The 21,060-nt window shown below is 40.5% G+C and overlaps 1 protein-coding gene across 1 annotated transcript in view; it reads right to left on the bottom strand.

Moving 5' to 3' along the window:
* Nucleotides 1–5,822: 5,822 nt before the first annotated feature.
* LOC141153125 (caM kinase-like vesicle-associated protein) overlaps nucleotides 5,823–21,060 on the bottom strand; it is a 136,224-nt gene continuing 120,986 nt past the window's right edge. The window contains exons 4-11 of the mRNA XM_073637813.1: nucleotides 20,577–20,651; nucleotides 12,621–12,759; nucleotides 11,421–11,541; nucleotides 8,715–8,790; nucleotides 8,507–8,643; nucleotides 7,691–7,769; nucleotides 6,670–6,757; nucleotides 5,823–6,588 (exon numbers count right to left, since the gene is read on the bottom strand). Of these exons, the coding sequence (XP_073493914.1) occupies nucleotides 6,337–6,588; nucleotides 6,670–6,757; nucleotides 7,691–7,769; nucleotides 8,507–8,643; nucleotides 8,715–8,790; nucleotides 11,421–11,541; nucleotides 12,621–12,759; nucleotides 20,577–20,651 (967 nt within the window). The 3' untranslated portion in view covers nucleotides 5,823–6,336. The remainder of the gene's footprint in view (nucleotides 6,589–6,669; nucleotides 6,758–7,690; nucleotides 7,770–8,506; nucleotides 8,644–8,714; nucleotides 8,791–11,420; nucleotides 11,542–12,620; nucleotides 12,760–20,576; nucleotides 20,652–21,060) is intronic.

The raw sequence follows: 21,060 nt of genomic DNA on the forward strand, positions 1-21,060 counted from the left end.
AACTACTATAATACTGCCCCCTATGTACAAGAATATAACTACTATAATACCGCCCCCTATGTACAAGAATATAACTACTATAATACTGCTCCTATGTACAAGAATATAACTACTATAATACTGCTCCTATGTACAAGAATATAACTACAATAATACTGCTCCTATGTACAAGAATATAACTACTATAATACTGCCCCCTATGTACAAGAATATAACTACTATAATACTGCCCCCTATGTACAAGAATATAACTACTATAATACTGCTCCTATGTACAAGAATTTAACTACTATAATACTGCCTCTATGTACTAGAATATTACTACTATAATACTGTCCCTATGTACAAGAATATAACTACTATAATACTGCCCCTATGTACAAGAATATAACCACTATAATACTGCTCCCTATGTACAAGAATATATATACTATAACACTGTCCCCTATGTACAAGAATATAACTACTATAATACTGCTCCTATGTACAATAATATATCTACTATATTACTGCTCCCATGTACAAGAATATAACTACTATAATACTGCTCCTATGTACAGGAATATAACTACTATAATACTGCTCCTATGTACAAGAATATAACTACTATAATACTGCCCCCTATGTACAAGAATATAACTACTATAATACTGCCCCCTATGTACAAGAATATAACTACTATAATACTGCTCCTATGTACAAGAATATAGCTACTATAATACTGCTCCTATGTACAAGAATATAACTACAATAATACTGCTCCTATGTACAAGAATATAACTACTATAATACTGCCCCCTATGTACAAGAATATAACTACTATAATACTGCTCCTATGTACAAGAATTTAACTACTATAATACTGCCTCTATGTACTAGAATATTACTACTATAATACTGTCCCTATGTACAAGAATATAACTACTATAATACTGTCCCTATGTACAAGAATATTACTACTATAATACTGCTCCTATGTATAATAATATAACTACTATAATACTGCCCCTATGTACAAGAATATAACCACTATAATACTGCTCCCTATGTACAAGAATATATATACTATAACACTGTCCCCTATGTACAAGAATATAACTACTATAATACTGCTCCTATGTACAATAATATATCTACTATATTACTGCTCCCATGTACAAGAATATAACTACTATAATACTGCTCCTATGTACAGGAATATAACTACTATAATACTGCTCCTATGTACAAGAATTTAACTACTATAATACTGCTCCTATGTACAAGAATATAACTACTATAATACTGCTCTTATGTACAAGAATATGACTACTATAATACTGCCCCCTATGTACAAGAATATAACTACTATAATACTGCCCCCTATGTACAAGAATATAACTACTATAATACTGCCCCCTATATACAAGAATATAACTACTATAATACTGCTCCTATGTACAAGAATATAACTACTATAATACTGCTCCTATGTACAAGAATTTAACTACTATAATACTGCTCCTATGTACAAGAATTTAACTACTATAATACTGCTCCTATGTACAAGAATATAACTACTATAATACTGCTCTTATGTACAAGAATATGACTACTATAATACAGCCCCCTATGTACAAGAATATAACTACTATAATACTGCTCCTATGTACAAGAATATAACTACTATAATACTGCTCCTATGTACAAGAATATAACTACTATAATACTGCTCCTATGTACAAGAATATAACTACTATAATACAGCCCCCTATGTACAAGAATATAACTACTATAATACTGCTCCTATGTACAGGAATATAACTACTATAATACTGCTCCTATGTACAAGAATTTAACTACTATAATACTGCTCCTATGTACAAGAATATAACTACTATAATACTGCTCTTATGTACAAGAATATGACTACTATAATACTGCCCCCTATGTACAAGAATATAACTACTATAATACTGCCCCCTATGTACAAGAATATAACTACTATAATACTGCCCCCTATGTACAAGAATATAACTACTATAATACTGCCCCCTATGTACAAGAATATAACTACTATAATACTGCTCCTATGTACTAGAATATTACTTCTATAATACTGCCCCTATGTACAAGAATATAACTACTATAATACTGCCCCTATGTACAGGAATATAATTAGTATAATACTGCCCCCTATGTACAAGAATATAACTACTATAATACTGCTCCTATATACAATAATATAACTACTATAATACTGCTCCTATGTACAGGAATATAATTAGTATAATACTGCTCCTATGTACAAGAATATAACTACTATAATACTGCTCCTATGTACAGGAATATAATTAGTATAATACTGCCCCCTATGTACAAGAATATAACTACTATAATACTGCTCCTATATACAATAATATAACTACTATAATACTGCTCCTATGTACAGGAATATAATTAGTATAATACTGCTCCTATGTACAAGAATATAACTACTATAATACTGTCCCTATGTACAATAATATAACTACTATAATACTGCTCCTATGTACAAGAATATAACTACTATAATACTGCTCCTATGTACAAGAATATAACTACTATAATACTGCTCCTATGTACAAGAATATAACTACTATAATACAGCCCCCTATGTACAAGAATATAACTACTATAATACTGCTCCTATGTACAAGAATATAACTACTATAATACAGCCCCCTATGTACAAGAATATAACTACTATAATACTGCTCCTATGTACAGGAATATAACTACTATAATACTGCTCCTATGTACAAGAATTTAACTACTATAATACTGCTCCTATGTACAAGAATATAACTACTATAATACTGCTCTTATGTACAAGAATATGACTACTATAATACTGCCCCCTATGTACAAGAATATAACTACTATAATACTGCCCCCTATGTACAAGAATATAACTACTATAATACTGCCCCCTATGTACAAGAATATAACTACTATAATACTGCCCCCTATGTACAAGAATATAACTACTATAATACTGCTCCTATGTACTAGAATATTACTACTATAATACTGCCCCTATGTACAAGAATATAACTACTATAATACTGCTCCTATGTACAAGAATATAACTACTATAATACTGCTCCTATGTACAGGAATATAATTAGTATAATACTGCCCCCTATGTACAAGAATATAACTACTATAATACTGCTCCTATGTACAGGAATATAACTACTATAATACTGCTCCTATGTACAAGAATTTAACTACTATAATACTGCTCCTATGTACAAGAATATAACTACTATAATACTGCTCTTATGTACAAGAATATGACTACTATAATACTGCCCCCTATGTACAAGAATATAACTACTATAATACTGCCCCCTATGTACAAGAATATAACTACTATAATACTGCCCCCTATATACAAGAATATAACTACTATAATACTGCCCCCTATGTACAAGAATATAACTACTATAATACTGCTCCTATGTACAAGAATATAACTACTATAATACTGCTCCTATGTACAAGAATATAACTACTATAATACTGCTCCTATGTACAAGAATATAACTACTATAATACAGCCCCCTATGTACAAGAATATAACTACTATAATACTGCTCCTATGTACAGGAATATAACTACTATAATACTGCTCCTTTGTACAAGAATTTAACTACTATAATACTGCTCCTATGTACAAGAATATAACTACTATAATACTGCTCTTATGTACAAGAATATGACTACTATAATACTGCCCCCTATGTACAAGAATATAACTACTATAATACTGCCCCCTATGTACAAGAATATAACTACTATAATACTGCCCCCTATGTACAAGAATATAACTACTATAATACTGCCCCCTATGTACAAGAATATAACTACTATAATACTGCTCCTATGTACTAGAATATTACTACTATAATACTGCCCCTATGTACAAGAATATAACTACTATAATACTGCCCCTATGTACAGGAATATAATTAGTATAATACTGCCCCCTATGTACAAGAATATAACTACTATAATACTGCTCCTATATACAATAATATAACTACTATAATACTGCTCCTATGTACAGGAATATAATTAGTATAATACTGCTCCTATGTACAAGAATATAACTATTATAATACTGCTCCTATGTACAGGAATATAATTAGTATAATACTGCCCCCTATGTACAAGAATATAACTACTATAATACTGCTCCTATATACAATAATATAACTACTATAATACTGCTCCTATGTACAGGAATATAATTAGTATAATACTGCTCCTATGTACAAGAATATAACTACTATAATACTGTCCCTATGTACAATAATATAACTACTATAATACTGCTCCTATGTACAAGAATATAACTACTATAATACTGCTCCTATGTACAAGAATATAACTACTATAATACTGCTGCTATGTACAAGAATATAACTACTATAATACAGCCCCCTATGTACAAGAATATAACTACTATAATACTGCTCCTATGTACAAGAATATAACTACTATAATACAGCCCCCTATGTACAAGAATATAACTACTATAATACTGCTCCTATGTACAGGAATATAACTACTATAATACTGCTCCTATGTACAAGAATTTAACTACTATAATACTGCTCCTATGTACAAGAATATAACTACTATAATACTGCTCTTATGTACAAGAATATGACTACTATAATACTGCCCCCTATGTACAAGAATATAACTACTATAATACTGCCCCCTATGTACAAGAATATAACTACTATAATACTGCCCCCTATGTACAAGAATATAACTACTATAATACTGCCCCCTATGTACAAGAATATAACTACTATAATACTGCTCCTATGTACTAGAATATTACTACTATAATACTGCCCCTATGTACAAGAATATAACTACTATAATACTGCTCCTATGTACAAGAATATAACTACTATAATACTGCTCCTATGTACAGGAATATAATTAGTATAATACTGCCCCCTATGTACAAGAATATAACTACTATAATACTGCTCCTATATACAATAATATAACTACTATAATACTGCTCCTATGTACAGGAATATAATTAGTATAATACTGCTCCTATGTACAAGAATATAACTACTATAATACTGTCCCTATGTACAAGAATATAGCTACTATAATACTGCTCCTATGTACAAGAATATAACTACTATAATACTGCCCCTATGTACAAGAATATAACTACTATAATACTGCCCCTACGTACAAGAATATAACTACTATAATACTGCTCCTATGTACAAGAATATAACTACTATAATACAGCCCCCTATGTACAAGAATATAACTACTATAATACTGCTCCTATGTACAAGAATATAACTACTATAACACTGCCCCCTATGTACAAGAATATAACTACTATAATACTGCTCCTATGTACAAGAATATAACTACTATAATACTGCTCCTATATACAGGAAATAACCAGACAGAAGCATTTCCTATTCTTACTTGAATATCTCACGGTCTCGGTACTACAGTAATGGGAATGATCCTGTTGTGCGGGCACAGAGGGTAGAGGCAGAACGGTATCATATTTTGAGCCCCCAATCATTATGCACTTGACAATAAAGATCTCTAAAATTATAATATGCAATGCCAGTCACAGACCTAATATGATTGTAATAAGAATCCAGATGGATAGATCCAGTGATGGCCCAAATGTCACAATTTGCCTGCCAGTAACAATTATCCATAAACCACCTGTCCTGTTCTGCATTGTATTATGGGAGCCGTAATGACGCACAGATGGTTGTAGGTTTTTTTACTTTCTCTTTATTGGTTAAATTCGTCCCTTACTGCCAGGGTACCGGCCTCTGTGGCAGAGTAAGAGTATGCAGGTCAAACTATAACATAGAAACATGCAGATGACATGCAACCGGTCACCCACCCAGAACCAGGTTGGAAGATATGAAGGACATGGAGTCTGGACAGCAGGTCTGCCGGAGACCCTCTGACTGGTGCACTATGCTGTATTGGGTGTCAGTCTTAGGAACATTGTCCATGAGTTAGTGGAAATTTGTGAGGTGTTGGTGATTTTGTAAATTTATAAAACTATTAAACTATGATATGTAGGAAACAGTGTCTTGTCTGGGGTCAGTTTCCATGCTGCAAGATGAGGAGGTGTCTTCTCAAGTCTGGTCATATGTTTGTTCCCAAGGGGTCGTCAGTCCCTTCATTCTAACCTCTTCGAATGTCAGGTGTACTGTTTAGCAAACGTCTGTGGTGAAGATGGCCACTTTTTTTTTCGTTTTGGTTTGTGTGGAAGGATGGATCAAGTGGGCACTAAGGAGGACCCCCAAGCTCTGGATGCCCGGACGAGTGTCCTCCACAGTCAGAAGTTTGCAGAGCTCTGTTGGGATTCCAGTCTGCCTTGGCAATACTGTGTTGAGAGGGCGAGGATTGGGGAGAAGGGCAAGCCTCCACTGTGACTTCATGGGATACGCTCATAGAAGATCTCGGGGTGACAGGAAGCCGCCCGGCCGTGCCCTCGGAAGCTCTCAATCGTTGCATGAATGTGGTAACTCGTATGGCTTTCTGTAATGGGCAGAGACCATAATAAATATATATTGGTTGCTGACTTTACTCCTTACAGCTGTAAGGTCCTACATTACTCACCCTCCATTTGGCTTTAGCAAAGTTCTTTTCAATTTGGGCACAGACTCCTTCTTTAAGATTCCTCTCGGATGCCGCGTTTCCGGAAATCCTATTAAAATGGCAATTTTTGAGAAAAAAGGTCAAATACAGCTGTATTTATTATGTTTAGATACTGTGCATAACTTGTATAGATCCTGAGTTACATCCTCCCAACACATCACAAGCCGCTCTCAACACCCTGCTGGTTTCCTGTTGGCTCTCAGGTTGCCCTCTTTCACGTCACACCGCCGGTTCTTTATCTATACAGAACATGCCTTGCAGTAGAGTTCACACCAATTATCCCAAAATACACTAAACCAGAACAGAGAATATTAGCAGTCATCATGCACAGAACTTGTCAGTCGGCAGCAGAACTTTGAATGCAGCTGGATATGAAAAGTGTATAGATCACGATGTAGCTGAAGTTAAAGTAAAGCAAAGCTACTCAACATCGTACATGTAGATAGAAGGGCCACATTTTAGCTTCTTCATTTTTTTTTTCTTTAAAGCAAGCAGAGGTTGTTGCTGTTTTGAGTTCATTTAAAAGTTAGGTAGAAGCCACCTCCTGTCTCCTGAGTGGGGCGAGATGAAGCATGCTCACCGCTGCTCCATTCATTCCCAGTGAAAGCACCGGAGGAGCATTAGAGAAGAAGCTGAGCACCAGCCACGTGTGGGTTGAAAAGGTTGTAAAGCATTATATAAACATGGCTGCCTACAGAAACCATGCCACACATATACACACATTCATTTAACTGAATGGGGCTGAATTGCACTACCACACGGGACCTGTTCACAGGAGTGGCATTGTTTTAAGTTGAAAATAGACAGATTATCTCCTTTAAGTTGGCCAAAATGTGCGGAAGCCGTCTTTGGCTTGGCCAGCTTCTTCTCCAGTGAACCTTCAGCCAGTGCAAACAGGCCAGAAAACGCACGGTATGGCCGAATCTCTACTGCCTAGATTCATGCACTTTTTTTTATTACTGTGGATGGCCTAAACTCTTACCAGATGTGTCCTAACGCCTCTTGCGCCGTGATTCTTTGCTCCTGGTCCAACTCCATCAGACGGGACACAAGATCTTTTGCTATAGGAAGGAAGTCTATGGTGAGTCATTGGTCCTTTTTAGTAATAACTAATTCTTATACTTCATATACCAATACCTCTGATAGCTACATACACATATTATATATGCTTGTCACTACCATATTCACAATTTACTCTCAAGCCGTGCAACAAACAGATGTGCATCATCAATGCCACTTAAAGGGGCTGTGTAAATTTCTTTCATCAGGAGCACACCGCCCCTCTGCTTCCCAGACTCCAGCATGTGAGGGTGCGGTGCACTCCTAAAGAGCATGGTTGCACAGCTGGTCTGAACTGTGCGCTCTCCCATAATGCGAGCAGGAGCACAGGGGCTCTCAAGTCAGCTGGATCCAGTGATCCTGCCAGCTGCAGAGCTGCGTTTGCAAGCTGTATATCAAACAGCTTGCAAGCGCACGTTCCTTGCTAGAAGACCTGCCACCTCTGATAGACTGCAGAATTAAAAATCCCTTCATTCTTGAGAACAGGGAGGATTTTTAATAAGCGTTAAATTGGAAAGTTGCTTATTTGTGCAAGCAATTTGAGGAAACCCCTTTTAAGGGACTTAACTTTTTTGCAGACTTTGCATACTTAGTGACACTGAATGTAGCATTTGTGCGTCACTTTGAGGAGCATTGCTGAGTGTTAGGATCACTTTGTTCTGAGAATCGGAGGATAACCTTTCATCAAAGACCAAACCAATACACCCTCCTGGTGTCATTCTGAGGATTTAGCATGTACCTGATGCAGAGATTACGTCCCAATATGGAGAATCAAACTCATATTCACAGGCCAGAATCTTGCGGAAAATCTTCCTGTTGTGATTCTCACTGTTTTCTTCCTCATTTTCATCATAAAAAGGAGGATTCCCTGAAAGACTGCAAAACAAAGAGATGATAAAGGGCCGGGCTATGAAAGATGGAACTATTAATTGCTGCTTGGTACTTACAGGATGTACATAACAACCCCAACGGCCCAACAGTCTACCGGACGGCCATATCTGTGCCGGGACACCACCTCAGGGGCTGGCAAGACAAAGGTGATATCCTGTTATTAGAACATGCGTTCTAATAATATCACTCAAACTTGGTGGGATGATACACATGGTTGGAATACAAACCTTGAAGGCTACAACTTATTTATAAGAAACAGGCTTAACAAGGGGGGGGGGGGTATTGCATTGTATGATAGGAAAGCTTATATCGTCACAGAGATCCAAGCTTCAGAGAATGGTAGCTCTGTAGAAACTGTTTGGGTAAGAATACAAGGAGAAAAAAACAGAAAGGACACTATTGTAGGTGTTTCTGTAAGCCACCTGGACTGACTGAAGATATGGATGAACTCTTTTTACATCAGATGTCTTTATTCTCAAAAAAGTACGAAATAGTGATTATGGGAGATTTTAATTATCCAGATATTTGCTGGGAATCTCTCTCAGGCAAAAGTAATGGGTCGAGAAAATTCTTATCTTCTCTTGCTGACAACTTTATCTTTCAAAAGGTAGAAAAGAGAACAAGAGGATCTGCCATCTTGGATCTAATTCTTATCAACAAGGAGGATATGGTTGAGGAAGTAAATGTGGCTGAGAATTTAGGAGGCAGCGATCATGCTATACTTGAATTTTATATTACAAGAGGAGGAAGACCTGTGAGGTCTCAGATTTTAAGGTTGGACTTCAGAAAGACAGATTTTAATGAACTCAGAAAGAAGGTAGGAAAGATCAAATAGCTGGATGTTCTAAAGGACAGAAATGTCTAAGAAAGATGGGGGATTTTGCTAAATTTAATTCTCACTTCACAATCAGTAACAATCCAGAAAAGAAGGAAGAATTGGAAGCATTTAAAGAGACCAAGATGGATGAACACAGAACTTAAACACTTGCTAAAAAGGAAAAAAGAAATGTATATCAAATGGAAAGAGGGGGCATACCTAAAGAAGTATATAATGCTGTCTACAGGGCATGCAGGACAAGCGTTAGAAGAGCAAAAAACAGTAATGAAGTCAGGATTGCAAGGAAGACCAAAAGCAATAAAAAAGGATATTAGGGGTATGTCAAAAGCCAAAGAAAAGTCAAAGATGCTATAGGATTTTTACAGGATGAAAAGGGTGAATTGGTCAAAAATGATGTTGAGAAGGCCAAACTTTTAAATTCCTATTTTGCATCTGTGTTCTCTAAGAAAGTAAATGTAACATCAACTGATCTTCACTGTGCTATCGAAGGAATAAAATAATCCACACTGTCTATAAACAGAGAGATGGTGAGGGAACACTCAGCTAATTTAAATTAATTTAAATCTCCTGGTCCAGATGAATTACATCCTAGGGCACTGAAAGTGATAGCAGAGGAAATTGCAGAATCACTAGCCAGAATCTTAAAAAATTCCTGGAGACTAGAAGTCCCAGAACATTGGAGAAGGGCAAATGTTGTCCCCATCTTCAAAAAAGGAAAGAAGATGGAGCCAAGAAATTACATGCCAGTGAGCCTTACTTCTATACCATGAAAGATCTTTGAACAAATTATTAAACAGCATGTATGCAAGTACTTGGATAAGAATACAGTAATTAACCAGAGCCAGCATGGGTTTGCAGCAAACAAGTCAAGCCAGACTAATCTAATTTCTTTCTATGATGGAATAACTGACTGGGTGGATCAGGGAAATGCGGCAGAGATAGTATATCTAGACTTCAGCAAAGCATTTGATAAAGTATCTCATACTATCGTTATTGAAAAAATGACCAAGTATGGAATTGACAAGGCTATGGTTAGGTGGATTCATAACTGGCTCACTGATCGTACTCAAAGACTGGTAATAAATGGCAGCACATCCAATTGGAAGAGTGTTTCAAGTGGGGTACCACAAGGCTCTGTCCTGGCCCCAGTGTTGTTCAACATTTTTATAAATGATCTAGATAAGGGAACTGAACGTAAACTAATCAAATTTGCAGATGATGCAAAACTAGGAAGGATAGCTAACACTAGAGAAGACAGAAAGGATTCAGAAGAATCTAGGTAAGCTTGAACAATGGGCAGCAACTAATAGAATGGTATTTAACAGGGAGAAATGCAAGATTCTACATCTAGGCAAGAAAAACTAAAATGACATCTACGGAATGGAAGGAATAGAACTAATCAACAGAACGTGTGAAAAGACTTGGGTATATTAATAGAGGGATCATCCTTATTCTCATTAGCACATGGAAACACGAGAAGCAATGAGATGAAACTGAATGGGAGGAGACACAGATTAGATATTATAAAAAACTTTTTGACAGTGAGTGTGATCAATGAGTGGAACAGGCTGCCACGAGGTGGTGAGATCTCCTTCAATGGAAGTCTTCAAACAGAGGCAGGACAGACATCTGTCTGAGATGGTTTAGTGAATCCTGCATTGAGCATGGGGATGGACACGATGACCCCGGAGGTCCCTTCCAACTCTAACATTCTAGGATTCTATGATATATTAAAGATGTCTGAGATCATAGATGCAGACACAAACACAATGTTCATCCTGAGCACCCTGGTTCACTAATGCATTCTTTGCCACTCAGGGTCTATGGAAAGTTGGGCGATAACCTCTAAGAGATATGTTTTTTAAAGTACCATTATAATCCCCTTTGACATGATGATATCTTCTGCCAGATTGTTGTTCCTTACCTAAATACTCCGGGGTTCCACACGGTTCTGTAATTTCTCCGCTCTCGAAGCATGACAGGTAGAAGTCTCGCAGGACGACCTTAGAGTGATTATTGTGATTGTAATACATTAAATTCTCCAGCTGGGGGAAACAGAGAGACATATTAGGGTCCGTCAGCTCGATGCGCCCCTCCCTTCTGTACTTTTTAACCTCTTTACCCTGGAGACTTAAGCTGCGTTTATCTCCGTGATGCTTTTTTCTAGAACAGTCAAGACATAAGTACAATGAAATCATTAAAAAAAAAAAGTACTTCTTATCCCAAATTATGTTCTCCTTATAAATATGCTCCAATTTTACCATCACATTATGAGATCGAACCATAATGAGCTATTGCTGAGAAAAAAAACAAAATAAAATAAATTTGTTTTACCACTAAATATATTTATCACAGGATACGTGATAGATGTTTATCCCTGTTAGCTCCTAAGAACGTCCTCTGTGCACGCGTGATCACTGCTCTGTTCACTTCATGGAAGTAAAGAGAACGATGGTTACAATTACTGTACATACTACCACTGAATTTACCACTGGCACTTATACATTTATCATCTATCCAGTGGATAAGGGATGAATGCATTTAGCTGGAAAACACCTTTAAAGGGGTTCACTTCAAGCAACCAATCTCCCATCTTTTGTATCCCTCGTGATCAATTACTAAACACAAGTGTTGCGGCAGAGTGCCACTGTGTGCGCTAAGACTCATGCACATGGCAGTGCCATCCACCGACCCCTGCCCATGGCATGCACAGATCCCTGTAATGATAATAGTTGCACTTACAGCAATATAATGATCACACATGGGCTCCGCGGACCGGGTGCACAATCCACCAATATAAGGTCTCATACAGCATCCGATCAATTAACTTGCAGAGCATTGTTTAACTGTCTCTTTGCCAGGTCTTGACTCATCATTAACTTAGCTCAGCTATCCCTCATTAATCAAAACCAGGAAAAGAAGGACCACTTAACCCAACGCCAAGAAAAAAAAATCATGCATGTAATCAATATACATTTCCACAGATACCAGAGTAATATCATTTAACCCTATTAAACACTGCCGGAATTAGCAGCTCCCCCCATTTGAGCCATATTGAATTGAGGTCGCCGCTGTTGATAACACCCATACGTCTATCACGGCAAAGTGTTGACTGACATTATACCTTTAGGTTTCGATGGATGATGTGGAGATTGTGCAGATAGGCTACGGCCTCCAGAACCTGGCGGATCACATTACTGGCATCTTTCTCAGAGTAATAGCCTTGCTCCAGGATCCAGTCAAATACGTCTCCTCCAGTGGCCCTGTGAGATAACGTGCATTACCATAAGACGCCGAGAAGAAGATCTGTCCACTCCAATCACCGCAAAAATGTGAAGTGTAAAACTCTTCCTGCCATAATACACTCCGTGATACACACTTAGGGATTGTCACAGCAAAATAACACTTCCCAGCTATTTTCTCTACAGATTTTACACTAAGATATATAGATATAGTCATTAGAAGGAAAGTATAAAAAAATAGAAAAAAAAAAGCTACACTCCATATGCCACCTCTAGAGAAGAGTAAGGGATGGCGGAGTTTAAAAATACTCACCTCATAGAAGTGTGCAAATATCACCTCTGTATAATAACTTGTGCAAATGATAAGCCTTCCTCGGAATGAATCCAACAAAGTCTATCACCAGCAGGAAACACCAGTAGGGAAAGGTATTTAAAGCTGCACCCGAAAGGTGATAGGACAGACAAACAAAGTAAATGAAAAACACCTGTCACCCAAAACCGACATAAACAAAGATATCAGAATTAAAACACCCAAAGAAAAGATGTATCAGATGTTGCTCAGCAGAAAGAGACGTCAACCACAGAAAACAGAATCAAGCGTTTGAATCCAGAAGCATGACAGTACCCCCCTTTAAAGGAGGGGGCCACTGGACCCACTGAGATCCCCAACTGCTGAAGCTGCAGATAGAACTCCCTCACTAGGCGATCGGTATGCAGGTCTTTAGCATCCATCCAGGAGTTAACCTCCAGACCAAAACCCTTCCACTTAACAAGAAACTGAAGTCGCCGTCTCGTATGTCTGAAATTCAAGACACGTTCCACCTCATGCTCCTTGTCTTGTTCCAAGTCTACCTCAATACTGTCCTGAGGACCCGATGTCCCTTCAAACTTTTTAAGAAGCAAAACATGTAAGGAATTATTAATCCTCCATGCGGCCGAGAGTTGGAACTTAACCATCACCGAATTAATGATCTTGATTATCTTATACGGTCCACCAAATTTAGGAGCAAACCAGACAAAATTTCGCACCATAAAGACAGGAGCCCTCCTACGTCTGCGGTTGGCAGTTCTCTTGGTCCGATCGCAAGTTATCAAAAGACCTCTTTTAACCTCTCCCCAAACCTTAACCAAACGAGAAGAGTATCTTTCCTCCTCTGGAACCGCAGACTGCAAATCTGAAAAATCTCTGAAAACTGAATGGAAACCCCCACAACAAAAAATAGGTGAAGTACTGATAGCAGTAGAGGTGCGGTTATTGAGTGCGAACTCAGCCAGGGGAAGAAAATACACCCAATCCTCCTGATTAGATGAGACAAAACATTTTAAATATTGTTCCAATACCTGGTTCATTCTCTCCGTCTGACCATTAGTCTCAGGATGACAGCCTGAGGAGAATGATAGCTTACATCACAATCTAGAGCAAAAGCTACGCCAAACGCTAGCCACAAACTGAACCCCTCTATCGGAAACAATGTTTTTAGGAACACCATGTCGTTTAACGGTATGGGAGATAAACAAAGTAGCTAAACCTTTAGCCGTAGGCAATTTTGGTAGAAAAAACAAGTGAACCATCTTGCTAAAACAGTCAACCATAACCTACACCACAGTTTTACCATCAGAATTAGGCAAATCTGTGACAAAATCCATAGACAAGTGGGTCTAAGGTCAAGACGGAACTTTGTTAAGCAAAAGAAACCCTGCCGGGGCATGGCAGAAGGCTTTAGACCTGGTGCAAATCCTGCACTTATGGACATACTCATCCACATCTTTTCGAGCACTCTGTCACCATAAGGACCTGGAAACAGCTCTCCAGGTGGCAGAGGAACCAGGATGTCCAGCCACCACCAAGTCATGTACTTCGTTAAGAAGATCAATGTGAAGAGAAAAAGGCACAAAAAAACTTTCCGAGTGGCAAGCCCTCCGGTGCTCCATCCTAAGCCTCCATAATGCTCTTTCTGAGATCGATATCCAAAGCATCCACCACCACCTCTTCACTAAAACTTTTGACTAGATTTTCGTCCCTCAACTCCGGAATGAAACTATGTGATAAGGCTTCCTTCTTAACATTCTTAGTATCAGTAAGATATGTCACAGAGAAATCAAACCGAGCGAAAAAGAGAGCCCACCAGACCTGTCTAGCATTCAGCCATTCAGCGTCAACATACAGTATATTTTTGTTATCAATAAAGACCGTTACTCTATGCCTAGCCCCCTCCAACCAATGTCTCCATTCCTTGAAAGATCTCTTAACCGCAAAGAGTTCCCGATCGCCTATATCATAGTTGGACTTGGTTTCTGGGAATTTTCGCAAATAAAAACACAAGGGTGAAAGTAACCCTCCTTCTTCTGTAAAACAACAGCACCCATCCCTACAGAAGAGGCAACTACCTCAACTACAAAAGGCAAATCAACATCAGGTTGACTGAGGACTGGAGCTTTGAAAAGGCTTAATTGAGAGCAACAAAAGCATCAACTTCCTCAGAAAACCAAGAGGTAAAGTCAGCACCTTTCTTAGTCATATCAGTAAGAGGTTTGACTATGACTGAGAAGTTTTTAATGAACTTGCAATAATATTTAGCAAAACCTAAGAACCTCTGTAAAGCTTTAAGGTTAGCAGGTTGCGCCCAATCAAAGGCCTGTACTTTAACAGGATCCATTTGAAAACCTTCAGCAGAAACCAGATGACCCAAAAAAAATGAATCTGCTGCAGCTGAAACTGACACTTCTCTAATTTGGCAAACAAATGATTGTCACTAGTGTTGAGCGAGTATGTTCTCTTAACCGTTTCGGCGAGTATGCTCGGGCGAGCACCGAGTAGTTACAGCTGCTCGGTGATATGTTTGAATCGCTCCTGTGTGCATGATTTGTGACTGTTTGACAGTTTTAATACATGGGAGGAATGTCTATTTCTTACACATTCCTCACATGTAATAAAGCTGTCAAACAGTTGCAAATCATGCACACGGGAGCGATTCAAACATATCGCGAGCAGCTGTAACTACTCGGAGCTCGGCCCGAGCATACTCGGAAAAGAACATACTCGCTCAACACTAATTGTCACGAAGAACCTGACGCACCTGTCGAACATGCTCCCGATGCTCCTCACGAGAACCTGAGTAGATCAAAATATACTCCAAGTATATCACCACCACATATCTACCCACCAAATAGAAAAAATATAATTTATGAAGTACTGAAATACAGGAGGAGCATTTGTCAAACTGAATGGCATCACCAAATTCTCAGAGTGACCTTCGGGAGTATTGTAGGGTAACGTCATGGCCGAAAGTGATGGTAACCTTTAAATTGTTCCAGCAAATGAAGTATTTTTTCCAGAAAATAATTGCAATTACAGATGTTGTGTTATACACATGTTTATTCCCTTTGTGTGTAGTGGAACAACATAATAAAACTGAAATAAAAGCAAATTGGACATACCGTAATTTCACACGAAACCCCACTTTTGGGGTTCGTGTGAAATTATGTCCAATTTGCCTTTTTTTGGACAAAATTGTTGGCACCCTCAACTTAATATTTTGTTGCACAGCCTTTTGAATAAATAACTGCAATAAACAAGCTTCTTACACTCCTCAACTGGAATTTTGAATTTTTCTCCTTTTGCAAACACTACTCCAGGTCTCTCATATTTAAAGGGCACTTTCTCCCAGCAGCAATTGTAAGATCTCTCCACAGGTGTTCAATGGGATTTAGATCCGGATTCATTGCTGACACTTCAGAACTCTCCAGCGCTTTGTTTCCATCCATTTCTGGGGGCTTCTAGAAAGTATGTTTGAGGTCATTGTCCTGCTGGAAGACCCATGACCGAGGATGCAAACACAGCTTTCTGACACTGGGCACTACATTTGATACTCTTCAGATTTCATGATGCCTTGTGCACAATCAAGGCACCAAGTGCCAGAGGCAACAAAACAACCCCAAAACAATTTGAACCTCCATCATATTTGACTGTAGTTACTATGTTCTTTACTTTGTAGTCCTCATTCCGTTTTTGGTAAACAGAAGGATACGCTTTACCAAAAAGCTCTATCTTGGTTTCATCTGTCCACAAGATGCTTTCCCGGAAGGATTTTGGCTTACTCACGTACATTTTGGTAAACTGCAGTCTAGCTTCTTTATGTCTCTGTGTCAGCAGTGGGGTGCTCATGAGTCTCCTGCCATAGCGTTTCATTTCATTCAAATGTCGACAGATAGTTTGCGCTGACACTGATGCACCCTGAGCCTGCAGGACAGCTTGAATTTCTTTGGAACTTGATTGTGTCTTCTTATCCACCATCCGGACTATCCTGCGTTTCAGCCTTTTATCAATTTTTCTCTGCCGTCCACGTCTAGAGAGATTAGCTACAGTGCCATGGGTTGTAAACTTCTTGATTATGTTGCATACCGTGGACAAAGGAACATAAAGATCTCTGGAGATGGACTTGTAACTTTGAGATTGCTGATATTGTTCAACAATTTTTGTTCTCAAGTCCTCAGACAGTTCTCTTCTCCTCTTTCTGTTCTCCATGCTTAATGTAGCACACACAGACACACAATGCAAAGACTGAGTCAAGTTCTCCCCTTTTTATCTGGTTTCAGGCGTGATTTTCATATTGCCCACACCATTTACTTGACACAGGTGAGTTTGAACGAGCATCACATGCTTGAAAAAAAGTTGTTTACCCACAATTTTGGTAAGATGACAACAAATTTGTCCTGCCCATTTTTAAGGTTTTGTGTGACATTATGTCCAATTTGTAATTTTTCCTTATTTTTTGTGTTGTTGCAATATACACAAAGGAAATAAACATGGGTATAACAAAACGTGAAATTGCAATAATTACAAAATACTTCATTTTCTGGAACAATTTCAAGGGTGCCATCACTTTCGGCCATTACTGTATATGGCCCTCTCAGATCCAGTTTAGAAAACCACTTGGCCCCCGCTAGTTGATTAAACAGATCAGGAATAAGAGGTAACGGGTATGGGTTACAGTTATTTTATTAATCTCTCTAAAATCCAAACAAGGACTCAAATCTCCATCTTTATTCTTAACAAAAAAAGAAAAATTCCACAGCGACTGGTGAGGTGTAAGGCCTTATGTGACCCTTGGAGAGACTCTTTTGAATGTACTTCTTCAAGGATTGTTTTTCCGGAAGAGAGAGATTAAACAGTCGAGATTTAGGTAATTTGGCCCCTGGTATAAATTCAATAGCACAATCATCATATGACCTGTGTGGGGGAAGAACTTCACATTCAGTCTCAGAAAAAACATCCTCAAAATCCTGTATAAAATCTGGAAGAAGAGATCTCATGGATGCCAGAGATTTAGACAAACAATTGGAAAAACAAAAATTCCCCTGAGACTTAACCTCGCGCGACTCCCCCAATTCATGGAAGGATTGTATTTCATCAAGCAGGGCATACCCAGCACAATTTTAGCTGTTAATGGAGGAAAGACCATAAAAGACATAGATTCTGTGTGTAACACTCCCACTCTCATGCACACATTCTCAACCTTAGAAGTAACGTGACTTTGGGTAATTGGAGAATTATCAATTGGGGATACTTGAATAGGATGACCGAGAGCTGACACTGTGTACCCATACTCGATACCAAAATCACTGTGAATGAGATCTAAGGCGGAATCTGAGTCAACAAATGCAGAGGTAACAATAACTCCAGATTTGGTAACCAAAGATATTTGTAAAAAAAACAACCAGTAGTATGCATGAGAGATGGCTTTAAACTGTTAGGATCAGTGTCCTTACATGCAGTTCGTACGCACGTGGCCCGTCCCCTGCAGTTCGTACGCACGTGGCCCGCCCCTGCAGTTCATATGCACGTGGCCAGTCCTATGCAGTTCATACACAGGTGGCCCATCTCCTACAGTTCGTACGCATGTGGCCCGTCCCCTGCAGTTCATATGCACATGGTCCGTTCCCTGCTGTTCGTATGCACATGGTCCGTTCCCTGCAGTTTGTACGCACGTGGTCCGTCCCCTGCAGTTCGTATGCACATGGTCCGTTCCCTGCAGTTTGTATGCACATGGTCCGTTCCCTGCAGTTCATATGCACGTGGCCAGTCCTATGCAGTTCATACACAGGTGGCCCGTCTCCTACAGTTCGTACGCATGTGGCCCGTCCCCTGCAGTTCATATGCACATGGTCCGTTCCCTGCTGTTCGTATGCACATGGTCCGTTCCCTGCAGTTCATATGCACGTGGCCAGTCCTATGCAGTTCATACACAGGTGGCCCGTCTCCTACAGTTCGTACGCATGTGGCCCGTCCCCTGCAGTTCATATGCACATGGTCCGTTCCCTGCTGTTCGTATGCACATGGTCCGTTCCCTGCAGTTTGTACGCACGTGGTCCGTCCCCTGCAGTTCGTATGCACATGGTCCGTTCCCTGCAGTTCGTACGCACGTGGTCCGTCTCCTGAAATTCGTACACATGTGTCCCGTCCTCTGCAGTTCGTACGCACGTGGCCCGCCCCTGCAGTTCGTATGCACGTGGCCCGTCTCCTGCAGTTCGTACGCACGTGGCCCGTCCCCTGCAGTTCGTATGCACGTGGCCCGTCCCCTGCAGTTCACACGCACGTGGCCCGCCCCTGCAGTTCGTATGCACGTGGCCCGTCTCCTGCAGTTCGTATGCACGTGGCCCGTCCCCTGCAGTTCATACGCACGTGGCCCGCCCCTGCAGTTCGTATGCACGTGGCCCGCCCCTGCAGTTCGTAGGCACGTGGCCCGTCCCCTGCAGTTCGTACGCACGTGGCCCGTCCCCTGCAGTTCGTACGCACGTGGCCTGCCCCTGCAGTTTGTATGCACGTGGCCCGTCCCCTGCAGTTCGTACGCACGTGGCCCGTCCCCTGCAGTTTGTATGCACGTGGCCCGTCCCCTGTAGTTCGTATGCACGTGGCCCGTCCCCTGCAGTTCGTACGCACGTGGCCCGTCCCCTGCAGTTCGTCCGTATGTGGCCCATCCCCTGCAGTTCGTACGCACGTGGCCTGCCCCTGCAGTTCGTACGCACGTGGCCCGTCCCCTGCAGTTCGTACGCACGTGGCCCGTCCCCTGCAGTTCGTATGCACGTGGCCTGCCCCTGCAGTTCGTATGCACGTGGCCCGTCCCCTGCAGTTCGTATGCACGTGGCCCGTCCCCTGCCGTTCGTATGCACGTGGCCCGTCCCCTGCAGTTCGTACGCATGTGGCCTGTGCCCTGTAGTTTGTACACCCGTGGCCCGTCCCCTGCAGTTTGTACACCCGTGGCCCGTCCCCTGCAGTTCGTACACCCGTGGCCCGTCCCCTGCAGTTTGTCCGCATGTGGCCCGTCCCCTGCAGTTCGTACACCCGTGGCCCGTCCCCTGCAGTTCGTACACCCGTGGCCCGTCGCCTGCAGTTTGTACACCTGTGGCCCGTCCCCTGCAGTTTGTACACCCGTGGCCCGTCCCCTGCAGTTCGTACGCATGTGGCCCGTCCCCTGCAGTTCGTATGCACGTGGCCCGTCCCCTGCAGTTCGTCCGCATGTGGCCCGTCCCCTGCAGTTCGTACGCATGTGGCCCGTCCCCTGCAGTTCGTATGCACGTGGCCCGTCCCCTGCAGTTCGTACGCATGTGGCCTGTGCCCTGTAGTTTGTACACCCGTGGCCCGTCCCCTGCAGTTTGTACACCCGTGGCCCGTCCCCTGCAGTTCGTACACCCGTGGCCCGTTGCCTGCAGTTCATCCGTATGTGGCCCGTCCCCTGCAGTTCGTCCGCATGTGGCCCGTCCCCTGCAGTCAATATGCACATGTTCCCTCCGGTCACTACACCATGTACAGCTTCTATAAAGCAAACATTGAAACTTACAATTCTTGAATAATATAAAATTCTTTCTTGGTTTCAAAAGTATCGATCAGCTGCAGGATGTTTGGATGATTCACCCTAGAGAAGAAGAACAGAAGATAAGACATAAAATGGCAGCAGAACTGGTGCTCACAATGTCAGCAATCTCTCGGCTTCCCATTGTCTCCTCTTCCTGATCCACCATTTATCATTGTCCCTGGCTTGTGCCTCTCCTGCTTTCTAGTAACTACAACCCCTGGGGCAGTCTATGCATGCTGAGAGTTGTACTTTTGCTACTGCCATCATTTGGAGGCGACCACCATATACATTAAACTCTGCATTAGAAAGAATAGATCACTGCGGGATTTACAACGAGCAGCTGTTCTGGGGGATAAATCTCTCATTACTGGACAAAGAATGAGACCTGCTGCCCCTTAAAGATATTGAAAATACACATTCAGATACACAGGGATATAGAAGTTATACAGTTTTATCCTGAAGCGAAAGG

Source organism: Phyllobates terribilis, unplaced genomic scaffold (assembly GCF_046119375.1).
Source record: "Phyllobates terribilis strain yellow unplaced genomic scaffold, ASM4611937v1 Scaffold_7__3_contigs__length_470593459, whole genome shotgun sequence".
Classification (NCBI taxonomy): Eukaryota; Metazoa; Chordata; class Amphibia; order Anura; family Dendrobatidae; genus Phyllobates; species Phyllobates terribilis.